At 36.7% G+C, this 12,818-nt stretch overlaps 1 protein-coding gene across 2 annotated transcripts in view; it reads left to right on the top strand.

Annotated features, from left to right (window-relative positions):
• The window catches only part of DDC (dopa decarboxylase), a 72,430-nt gene that overhangs the window by 46,268 nt on the left and 13,344 nt on the right, over positions 1-12,818 (top strand). For both annotated transcript variants that reach the window (XM_018907406.3, XM_009099432.4), the window contains exons 8-12: positions 157-251; positions 2,069-2,136; positions 7,400-7,476; positions 11,248-11,267; positions 12,014-12,112. In XM_018907406.3, the coding sequence (XP_018762951.1) occupies positions 157-251; positions 2,069-2,136; positions 7,400-7,476; positions 11,248-11,267; positions 12,014-12,112 (359 nt within the window). The remainder of the gene's footprint in view (positions 1-156; positions 252-2,068; positions 2,137-7,399; positions 7,477-11,247; positions 11,268-12,013; positions 12,113-12,818) is intronic.

Genomic DNA, 12,818 nt, shown 5'->3' with positions numbered 1-12,818 from the left:
AAAACCCAGATGGTGAAAACATTTAATCTCTTAATTTAATTTTAAACTGGGAAAATAATAACATCAAAGAGAAATCTCTCAGGCATTTGGTTTCATGAAAAATAATTGGGCTTTTTAATCAGCTGTTTAATTTATTTCCTTCAATTATTTTTTTAGGTAATAAGGAAAATATCTGGATGCATATTGATGCAGCCTATGCGGGAAGTGCTTTCATCTGCCCTGAATTCAGGCATCTTTTAAATGGAGTGGAGGTGAATGAGTGTTTTTTCTCTAGCAGCCTGCTGAAACCTTGCTCTTTTATAGAATTTGTGTGGTTTTTATGCAGCCAAGATGAATGGTTCTTCCAGAATCTCTGAGTAAGCTGCACCTCAGTTTGCACTACAAATCCCTATACATTCAATTACATTACTTAAATTTGTAAATTTTTAATGGTTTACACTGGGAGTATACAAGTATCCCTCTATAAGAAGTTTGTCATTCAGAATAACAAGTACTACTGAATCAACAAATAAAAAAGAGGAACTTTTCTCCCGATTTCGCTAAAGACATATTTGTAACATCCTACATTATACAAAAAATGAGGAAAAAAATAATTTTGACAAATTTATGAGCTCATTATGTCTGGTTTTCTTCTTACATCCTGAAATTCATATAGTATAGAGCCAGTAGCTGTATCTCTAGCAGACAGGGTTTAATAACCAAGAGACCTAAATGAAATATTCCCCTAACAGCACTGCTGTTCCTTTTCCGCCGCCTTGCTGAGCTACTTGGCATTCAGTTGCTTAGATAAGAGTACTTCAATTTCCTGCTGCTCCCCTCAGTCAGATAAGTCCTTGTCTTCCACGTCAGTGGAGAAAATATTACTGTTTGGTAAAGCCAGAAGTTTAAACACAGCACTGATAGGCAGTGAGTAATGAAGAAGAGGCGGGAAAACCCCCTCACAAATAAAGCATTTCTTTTTGTCTCTTTTTTATCAGCAAATGAAGCTTGTTGTAATTTCCTGTGGGGGAATATTTTTTAAATTATTGTTATTGGTTCCTGAAGGAAATGAAACAACATCCCTTGTCTGGGCCAGCATTTGTCATAAGAGTAAATATTTGACCACCATGAATAGGTTTCTTAGTTTACATAGTACAGGGTGATAGCAAGACAGATAGATAGATGGATGGATAGCGAGACAGGCAGATCATCTTCTCTTATTAGAGCATTTGTTAATTGTTTACAGGTGACAGGGAAGGTTATGAGAAGCAAATGAGAACAGAAAAGTGCAATATGGAATAGGCAGACCTTGGTGCTGCCAGGTCCCCATCCACAGCTTTTTAAATCTGGTGATTTCTGCCTTTCTTAAAACAGAAAACATGGATGAAACCTTTCCAAAATCCTTACCCACCTGGGTTACTTCTGATGCCCCACCTAAACATGTCAAGTAAACCAGGCCTGGCACATGGTGTATAAATATGTATTTATTGCAAGTGCTTACTTTTTGGTAGTTTTTCTTTTGATTTTGATGAAACAATAATTTCTAGTGAAAGAAAAGACCCTGTCAGAAGGAAAAAAAAGAAAAAGTATTTTCTAGTCAGTTGTAATTTTTTGAAGGAATATGATTTGCAGATTCTCAATTACATATATAGTTTCTTGCTATATATGAATTTTGTGTCTATTAATTTCATATTCTTGGAAGTAGAAAGCATAGGAATTTGTTATTGGAAAATGTGATATGAACCCCAGTGAATGTTTCTGAGTATGCAAATGTATTTATCTATTTATTTAAGATCACAATAAGATATACACTTTTCCATAACTTATGTAGTAAGAAAGTATTGTAAACAAATGCTCAAAATGTTTATAATACCACTAGCCTAACTCCATACCTAATCTGAATTCCACTCCCAAAATAAATGAAAATTTAATTCCAACAGTCACTAAATAAGATGACATCAATATGAACATTATAAAGACCTGATTCAGGAATTGATTTATAGTTATACAGACATATTGACAAAGTCATATCATTAGCACATGGATCCTTTTCTCTTTTGTAATTCTGTTTTTATTTATCCATTCTCAGTTTGCAGATTCATTTAACTTTAATCCTCACAAATGGCTCCTAGTGAATTTTGACTGCTCTGCAATGTGGTAAGTATTTCAGTAAAGGGAAACGTTACAAGAAACAAAAATGAGGTTCTATTAGTCTTCCTTTCTAGAAGTAGAAATTTCTTTATATTTTTCAACTGAAATGAAGAGAACTGCATAGCTTTAAATCTTAGAAATTATTTACAGAATTCAGACTTTCATTTAATCCAAGTTTCAAAACCACAAAGTTTTGAAAGAGACCTGAGCTCTGCATTATGTTCCAAAAAGAGAGAGAAGTCCCCAAAAGTCTGAAGATTTATACTTGCTCCATTTTGGGACTGTTTAAAACATAAATAAAAAACCTTATTTTAAGCAGTGCAATGAAGAGATGCCAAAAAGGGTTTGGGGTTTTTTTGTTTTTTTTTTTCTTCCTTTTCTTTTCTATAACATTTCTTTTGGTTTGATTCTTTTAAAAGCCATTCTAAAAATGTTCAAGATTTGGCTGATGAAAAGCGGCTGATTTCAAAAAGGCCTATTTATGTAATTTTGTAATAACTTTCAGTTTTCCCAGATGAAAGCCAAGACATTTTGATATTAAATGATGCTGAAATAGAAACCCATAGACATACTTTCAAACAAAGCAAAGTATCATGGTAGTAATAATAGCATGGGTTTGTTAAAAACATTCCACAGATTATCCTATTTTGTCCCAAACTAAATGATTACCAACATCACAATTAATGATACTTGCTAGCAAAACAGCTATTCAACAAATGCAGACTATTTATCAAAATAAATGAAAACATTAATTTCAATTGTAATAGAACAAAATTTGCAAAAGAGAAAAAAAGAAGACTCCAAAACATTATCCAGAAATAGGTCACCTTATTTAAAAGAGGAATAAATGTGAGACAGTGATCATTCATTTGCTTTTGGTTAACCTTTGTCTATTTTAATTTCTCTGGCAAAGTTGACTTTTCAGGTAATATAGTGTGGTTTTTACTTTAATATTTCAGCTGATGTAGGCATTTTAAATCTTCTTACACATTTTGGTTTTTTTCTTTTCCTTAGGGTAGATGGCTTACATTTTGACCCTGGTTCATCAGTAGTGGCAGCACCCCATAATGTGCTGTGTCTCTGTATGTTAGGAAGGGGGAAGATGATGAAACAAACTCCTCCACTAGTTCCTCCCATCTTTTTCGCATTACTCAAAGACATTGTTAAAAACATAGCCACGTGGAAATTAGACAATACACTATAATTTTCTTTAATGTTTGTAGAACAATGAGGAACCACAGTCTAGTCGCTAACAATTTAGTTCCTCATTAATTCTGCTTTCCCTGAAAATCCTGTGAAACTATGTTAAAGGCATTTTATCTGGCTTTCCAGTAAAACAGGTTATATGCAATCACACTGTGAGTTCCCATCTCAGGTGACTTTAGGTTATTCCTGGTAAAGCTTAGACTTTAGACTTAGGATAATATTTTTTCTGCATTTTGTTTCTTGTTGGGTTTTTTGATTCTTATTTTTAGATAAGCCATTGCATAAAATGCTTGTTTTCATAGGTAGGAAGATTCCAGTAGAAGGACTCTGAAGAGACCTTGCAAAGTCTCTCTACTCAAAGTAAAAGTTTCACAACTATAGCCACTTGGGCTTCAAGTCAGCTAAGCATTTGTGTATAGGGGTTATTCACTTAATACAGAATAAATATACACTTAAGCTCTTTGACTTGAAGCCAAGTCCATTGTCCACCTAATTCTAAGACCTATGTCCAAAATTCACCTGTCTTAACAACTGTAACACTCCCTGAGAAGGTGAAAAGTAATAATAAAAGAGGAAGGATGGTGAGAAAAAGTAACTGTGAAGGATACATTCTCTTAGGATCCATGGAAAGTATTAAGTACAATACTATATTAGTATGGAAAGAGTTCATTAAACATCAAACACCATTTCAGAACCAAGGTAATATCTGCCCATCCATTGATGGGCAGACTTCAAAATAACTCAGACTCCTCAGCACTTTCCCCAATAAACACTTGCATTTCTTTTCTCTGCTAGCTAATTAAAATAATCTACCCATTAGACTGTAATGTAATTATGTAATTACTCAGTGCAATATGTGACACTGATGTAGTTTCAGATTTGGAGACAATTTCATTATAAACCTTTTGTAAAATATTCTCAGACTTCCTGATGTACAGAAAAGAGCAGTCAATTTCCTATAAAAAGGAATTTAATAAAGCCATTCCAAGAAGGGTGTATTTTCTGTATTCAAATATCAGAGTCCTTTAGAGATTTTGTCTTGAACCTACAGTCAGTTTTGCCTGACTTGTTTAATTGATGCTCTGGAATATTATAAATAGGACTAAGTCTTCATTCAGAGAGAGTGAAAATAATAATCTTGCAAAGTCTTTATATTTTTGAATTTTACTACTCTTTTTGGGGTTTAAGTGTTAACTTGTGGTTGGGAAGGGTGTTTCAGTAATTGGAAGAAGGTGCTTACAGGATATACTTATCTGTGGATCATAGAACACAGAATAGTTTGGGTTGAAAGGGAACTTAAAGATCATCTACTTCCAACCCCACTGTCATGGGCAGGGACACCTTCCACTAGCCCAAGTTGCTCAAAGTCCCATCCAGCCTCGTCTTGAAGAGTTTTTGAAATGAAATTGTATTTCACTTCCCAACTCCAGCTGAACAAACTTGAACAATCTACTTGAACACAAACTGAAGTGGAATTTTCCTGTTTGTTCATATTATGGGGTCCTTTTTATCTGTCATTTAAAATGCACAAAATAGAGTGAGGCAGTTAAAAGCTGCAGATGTGCAATTTAAGTCACTTCTCACAGATTTGCATTACTTATTTCACCAGTTTTGTTGTACATTTTGTATTATGAATACTTAATATGTGAATCTGTGCTACTTAAGCTAGGTCTTGGTATAGACAAGCATAACATCCAGCCTTAAAAAATTCTAGTTTACCAGTATAATTTGTGAAATACTTATTCACAGAACCACAGATTCATTAGGGTTGGAAGGGACTTCTGGAGATCATCTAGCCCTATGATTTTCCTCTTGAGAGGTAGTCAAGGAACATCTTTCAGGCTGGTAGATGTGTGTCTCAGAGCCCCTTTAACAGAGAGCCACCCACTGCAGTCACTCAACTTTTCTTTTTACAGTAACCACCACATGGCTCCTGATGTAGGCTCTCCTTGTTGTCTTGCTCACAGACATCTTTAGACCTCTAAAGAATCATACCTGATTTTGCTCTGAATGTTGGAAGGTGGAGGTTGGAGCCCTGCTTTTTTTTTTATCACCAGGGTCCAAGCTCAGTGTTATCCCCTGGAAGTGTATGGTTCTGGAGCCATACATATCTACCTCTGTTTGAGTCCATCCACTACCACATAACCTGTTATCTGTGTCTTGTAATGCAGCCATTTGACAACAGTGCATCCACCTGTGCACACCTTGTGCAGGTACCAGCCTTTTCTCCAGGAGAAGTATCTGGCATATGGGTATCCATTGCAAACTACCAGCTGTACTGACATCTCCTTCCTTACCAATTCCATCTGAGTGGCAGCATCAGACTTCTCAGGGGCTGCCTCGCTCAACACACTGGGTTTGGCTCCAAGGTGGGGGCACTCCAAGTGCTCAGTGCTCAAGGTCTCTGAGCTCCAAGTGCTCAGAGGCTATGGTCTGGACCTCCTTAGGACTTGCCTGAGGTGTGGACCTGCTTGCAGAATGCAGCAGCACCTTTCCTGCATTCCCTGCCTACAGAAACTTCCATGTCATTTTCATGCGTTCTAAGCTGGATGTTATTACAGAGTAGTTACCCTTTCCATTGTTTAATACAGCATCTTACAGGAGAAGAAATGAAGTCCTCACAAAACATCTAAATCCATTGCTTTTAGCTTGGATTAGCTACATGGAAAATGAGCTACTGCAACACAAATATACCCAAGTAATCAAATACATCAAATAAACTACAGTAGAACAACTTAAAATTCTTTAAAAATCTTTATCCTAATTAAACCTGTTTTAAATTATTGTTTTCTTCCTTTTGTCCACAGGACATTTTTAGCAATAACTAGGTTATTAATTGTTTTTATTTTATCTGAAAATCTCTCTCTATTTTTCATGTGCATAAGTTTACTTATTTTCAGCTATGTGCCTCCCATACCTGAAGGCAAATACTTAGCTTGGTACTTGACCTTGGTACTTGTTGACCTTGGTACTTCCCTGACCATTAGAGAGATGAAGGCTTTTTATTTGTTTGAATAAGATGTTTTATGACCACAGTCTAGATGTGAATGAGAGTGGGAGTATGTACTGGCCTGTGCATCTACACACACACTAAAATATTGAAAATTAGATTTTTACTTAGAAATTTACAATTCTACATTAAACCATTAAAACATAGAAAAAAAGGTTTGGATTTTTGTCTTTTAGAGTATTCCTGGGTTGATATAATTTTTGCTTACTTTGTAATATATTTATAGGAACAATATAATGATGTAGCAGTCTTTCCCTTTTTGATTTATGGTTTCTTCTTCTGCCTCTATAAACCCCAATATTTGTGGAGGTGAGTCAGTCTTACTCAGTAAGAACCATGAACCAGGAAAATCTCGTTATTAATTGACAGCAAAACACCTTTTATTCTCTCTAAAAGGGACACTCTGGCTTTTGAACCTCAGTCCAGTCACACCACCCCTAGCTGGCAATAGTAAGTTACACTTCTCAGTGTAACATTGTGCTGTAGCATGTCGGTCAGGACTTGTGTAGGATCCAGCTAATGGGAGGGTGGTACAAGAGGGGAGCCTGAGTCAGAACTGGGAGCTTGTCCCTTCCAGTGGCTGCTCTTGCTGCTTCCACAGCAGCATAGAGAGACAGTGGCCAGCACCCCCAAAGCCTCAGCGCAGCTCTGAGAGATGTTTAGGAAGCAACAGCTCTTCCCACGCAGCTTTGTACTGCAGTAATTTCAAGACAACTTCTGTTGACTGCAAACATTAACATTGCTTCAGCTAGTCTCACATTCTGGTGTGAGTGTCTATCACCATAAAAAGATACTCTATGTCTGTTTCTTGTCTGTTTTTAAATATGCAGTCGTGCAGTCATGCTGCCCGTTCCTGCTGAGCCTTACACTTAACTGCTTGTAAGTACAGTACTGATATGGCTGTGAAAAAGCACTGAAAATGGCACAGGCTGTGCTCAGGAAATATGCCAGTTTAAACACATTCAATTTGACTTCACTTCTTGTGGAAATTAAAACCCTTTAAGTCTTTATTCTTAAATTTCTCAATTTGATTTCTTTCTTTTTTTTATACAGGGTGAAAAAAAGATCAGATTTAATAGGTGCCTTTAAATTAGAACCTCTTTACCTGCAGCATCACCATCAGGAGTCTGGTAATTTTATAATTAAATGAGATTGTTATTATTTTGTTTGCACTCTGATATTTGATGGGAAAAACCCAAGGGTTTAAGATGAAAAAAGCAATTCTTAAACTACCCAAGTTGTTTAGGAGGCCGTTTCCATTTTCTGAACACTCTGGGGAGCTAAGCTCATTAAAGTGCAAATACATGTCTAGTGAGATTTTAGTTAGTTAAAAAGCAGTACAAGAAAGTAATTTCATAAAGCATTATGCATTACTACTTTTGTATTGGGATTTCCCCAGTTGCAGACTTACCACTGATTGATTGCAGGAGTGTTGAGAAAATTCTTACTATCTTTTGGCTGTCAGATAAACGTATTATTGGGTGTTGTGTAACTAGTCCCTTAACCTGTCTTCCCCAACACATCTTTCTCCAGAATGATTTCAGGATCTGATTTGGTTTTAGAGTTTCTAAGGTCTGTGACATTTTTTCTTAGTTAGTCATGCAAGCTCTGATTCAAATTTTTCAGAAACACATGTGGAAAAAAACACTCCCAGAAACTACAAACAAGGGGTGAACTGTGTTTGCTGTCTGTGCTCTGCTTTTGAGTGATAGCTTTCTGGGACATTATGCTGTAGCCCTCATGCTCTTACACTGGCTGTAGGGAAGGGCGGTAAGAGCAGACTATCTGTGTTGTACCAAATGCTCATGAAAGCTCTTTGCAAAATGCTTACAATGAACTTAAAAATCTCAGGCTCTGTACAAAGCTCCTTAATGGATTAGTGCTGGTCCTTGCACATACCTAGCAACTGCAGAGTGGTATTTGCCTTCCTGAAGCCCATTTTTACGCATCTGGTTATTAACTGAATAATTGTGAAGAAGGCCACAGCAGTGCAGAGTCAACATGTGGTGGAAGTTCCCTCATAACTTTCTGAAGAGAGTGAATCATCTGTAGAAGGTCTTACCATATGCTCATCCTCACCGTTTTCCTGGAATTGCTGGTGCTGATCTGTGTTCAGAAGTGTATCCTGTTATGGCTATGAACTCATTGACATTTAAATTAATACCATCCAGAATTCCAGTATTCACTAAAAAGCCCTAGGAAAAATGGATTCATGTCCCTCAATCCTGAACTGGTATAAACCTTGCATTTTATTCCTTTCCTCCATTTCCAAGGAATGCAAACATAGAACAGTGCAATAAACAGGAACATGCAGTAATTCTGGAGGTGATGTTCACCCTCTAAAGGCTCAAATTATTAAGAAAAAAATATATACTTTTTTTGCCTTTTCTAATGGAAGATACAAGTTACAGCAAATACACTTAAGGCACTAGCTTTTACTTAACATACGCATTAAAAATATTTATCTTCAGGTGAAAAAATTCCAGCCTTAACTAAAATGAAAATATGTTCTTGGGACAACTGATAATGCTGATACAAGAACTTTTGGTCTTACCTGGGTTAAATAACACCTGAAGAAAACCAAACCTTTCTTAAAAATAGGTAGTTTCAGTAAAGCCACCTAGTCCACCTAAAAACTTTGTCACCCAGTTGGAGAAAGAGTTTTTTAGCCTTAATCTTGCCTTTAGAAGTGGGATAGCATGTTATGTGATCTCACATACTGATTTCAAGGAGATCAGCCAATTACTAGCAGTCTAGGAATACCAGGTTTTTTTTCTATGCTCCATTCCCACGGGATATCAATTTTCTAAAGAGTTGAACAACACTTTTCAAATGCAATTACCTCTGGTTAAACTTCCAACCCACACTTACTCCTTCAATAAACATGGTCAAATTTGCTACATGAAGATGCTGCGGTCCCCATTGACTCCTGTGTAATTTATGGGATGTCAGCAATCCTGAAAATACAACTTGCCAAATGGAGGGTCTTGAATTCTCAGTATTCTCAGGTCTGAGAATTCCTATCCTGGTTTACTAAGTAAATGAAGGGGTATTTCTGAATTTAGTTATCTCTCACTCAGGAATTTAAATGAGCAGAAATATATCTCAATCCGTGAGCAATTACTCTTATTAACCATATGGCAATTATACGTGTCCCCAAGGGGAGAGTCTTTATTTTGTCATTAATTATAATTTTATGTGATTTGCATCACCACACCAGAAGGATTATACTAGCTTGCCTGGCAACCCAGGATATAGGTCAAATCATCATGGCAGTGTTAGAAGAGTGCAGCTTTATACTCTATTGTGAACACCACATACGCTCCCACAATGCAATTCCTCCTGGTTAAATACAGATGTAAGACTAAGACTTGTAATCAAGGAATCAAGCACTAATCATTGATTACATTCTGCTTCACAGCTTGTGAAAGGCGTTGTTGTGGATCATTAGACATAGCCCCTTACAGGAGCGTAGGATTATTTATCTGTCACCAGTTGCTTTACTCTCTTTGCTACCAGTCTTGCAGCTATCAAGCAGAAATGGCTGCTACAATGCAGGAGAATGTGAATGTTATCAATTTTCCTTGTTACCAAGCAGAGACAACCACATTCATTCCCAGAAGACCAGAAACAGGTTGATGATTGTTGGTTGTTTTGTGGATTTGGGTTTTTTTACTACCCGGAAACCAACATAGTGACAGGTTAAAGAACCTAATGGCCTTCTGTTACAGGGAAAGAAAGACCATGTTTTTTCCTGTGTTTTGGCTGCAAATGAGAGAACATTGGCAAGAGAGCTTGTAACACAGAAAAAAGTTGTTTGTTTTTTTTCCCTAGAAAATATAAAGGCTGTAAATAATGTAAATGGCATATACTGGTCAAATTCAGAAGCTACAGTTCAGCCTTCCAGTTAACAATTCCAGGAACATTTAGTATTTTCCCAAGGAATCCAAGGACATACTCTCCTATGAAGCTTATACTCCAATGCAGAGAAATGAAGGAGAATAAGGAAGCTAAGGAGATGCTTCCTAGAGAAGTGCTTTAAATATTACATCAGTTTAATTTCTGTTTCTGGCTTACAGCAAGTAACTGACTGTGTTCAAGTTTACTTTACTGTGAAATCAGTTGAACTCCTTGATTCAAAGAAAAGGCAGGTGAATCCTGACACTGTGTGCTTATATATTAAGGACAGTCAATAATGCCCTCTCCTTGCCTTCCTGGACTGCTTTGTGGCTTTGTCCATCTGTGTAAGGGGTTTTCACTCCATCAAAAGAAAAACCATAAAAAATTGCAGAATACTGTTCTCCAAGCAGGAACAGGTCAAATTCTGAGTCAAATTTTCCAGTCACTTACTATCCTGAAGAATTAGCAACAAATATATGCATGAGTATAAAAGTATTTAGAAGTGGATTATTTTAAAGAGTGTTACCAGTTCACTAGGGTAAAGGCAATGACATTTCACAGCAGAGCATGAGTTATGAAGTGAGTCTGGGGATTCTGCAAACTGTTTGAACCAAAGTTAGTAATAGTTATTTTACCTACTGCTTGAATAGTTATTTTACCTACTGCTACCTACAGGAAGAAAACACATACATAATATTTGATCTGTCATCTCCATAGTATCTGCAGTATAACAGAAAGGAAAATAGTGTTTCTTCTCTAAACTCTTTGTTAGTAGCATATTTTGGCTAGCTAAGGAGCAAAGGTTATTGCAAGCACCTTAATTTAATATGCTGCCAAGTACCCAGCTAGATATTTAGTGGTCCTGTTGACACTGATGATGCAGAAGTTTGCAGCAGATGTAAAGGATAGCTAGGATACAGCTTTTTTTAATAACATTAGAATGATTGAAGTCTTTGGCTGTTGAGATGATGATGTAATTTGAACATTTCTTTAATTTCCAGGTCTTGTAACAGATTATCGGGTAAGTACATTATCAATGTAATTAATACTATTGCTTGTATGTACTGGTATTTTTAGGGCTTTATTTTCCATTACCACCATAAACTTCCAAACTTTATGTTTCTTTACAAGAGGGATGCAGCTCACTAATTTTTTTAACAAACAGAAATTTTGGGTTTTTTTGTTTTTTGAAAAAAAATATATTTAAAGGCAGAAATTGTCTTGCACGTGCAATATCTTTAGATTTAGGCAGTACAAAGAAATTTTCTCAAGCTGTGGGTTTGGTAGTTTTTTTTCTTTAACATAGTGAATAACACAAATTTAAAAAAAATTAAAAGCATCTCTATTTTAATCTTTTACCATGGAAACACTGTTGTTTTGAAATGGAAAACGTGCCTGTCTTTGTAGATGCTAGCCCCACAACTTTAAACAAGCCAATGTACATGAGTTTCTCAGATACTTGTTTTTCTAATCCTGAATTCTCCTCTCCTTTGAGGAGAATTCAGGATGCACAAAGAAAATTTGATTTGCCTCGTGACCCTTCCATTCTGACTCCAACCTCCTTTGCCAATTTTAATTTGAAAATTTTGAGTATTAAATGGCATTAATAAACCAGGAATAGATATTTCTTCTATTATTGGATCCACCTCCAACAACTGCCCATAGGATGTGGCAGTGTGGTTCACTTCAAAACCATGGCAGAGCATACTTTGTGCTGTGTCACTGCAGTGGTGGCCTCTGACACGGGCTCTTCTCTCTGGGTTGCAGCACTGGCAAATCCCCCTGGGCAGGAGGTTCCGCTCCCTGAAGCTCTGGTTCGTGCTGAGGATGTACGGGGTCAAGGGGCTGCAGGAGCACATCCGCAAGGTGACTGGGAATTGCCTTCTTGGGTACCCTGTGGTGGGATGGCAAGGGAAAATGAGCTGGCTGCCTGTCTGCTCTTCATGACTTCTGCACACATCAGAAAGCACATGAAACAGTTTGAAGCAGCTCAGTTCAACGAGGGTGCTGCTCGTTTGCCCCATGTAAGGTCACCATTTCATATCATAGCCGGGGCAAAGCTGCCATTCATTTTGTGCTCATCTTTAGGAAAGAAACATCTCAGAATTTGGACCTTCTACAGTATGGTACCACAGTTCCTCTCAAATTAGACCAGAGCACATAGACGGTTTTATTGTGGAAACACATGGATATTCATTACTTCTTTATTTTACTAATGTGCATGCATTGATAGGATGTTTAGATTATGATTAAGGAATACAGTGACTTATTTGGCATGTCTACCTCTGCTGTTGCTTTTTTACCTGGCTAAAATATATTTTTGTTAAAAAAAGAATATGTTCAATTTACATTCTGTTAATACTGTTATAAGTACTAAGTTTATTCTTGATGAAAAAAGGAGGGGTTTCTAATCACTAAAAAACACATGTGGGATCTGTCTAAATTATAGATATACTTCCTCTGTAGCAGGAAAGTCAAATTCAAGCATACCTTTCCATCTTTATGAAGTTCAGGGAGACCTCTAGTGAGGGGAGGTCCATGACTCGGCTCTAAATATTTACAAAAATATCCA

Source organism: Serinus canaria, chromosome 2 (genome assembly GCF_022539315.1).
Source record: "Serinus canaria isolate serCan28SL12 chromosome 2, serCan2020, whole genome shotgun sequence".
NCBI lineage: Eukaryota > Metazoa > Chordata > Aves > Passeriformes > Fringillidae > Serinus > Serinus canaria.
This window is presented reverse-complemented; position numbering and strand designations above follow the sequence as displayed.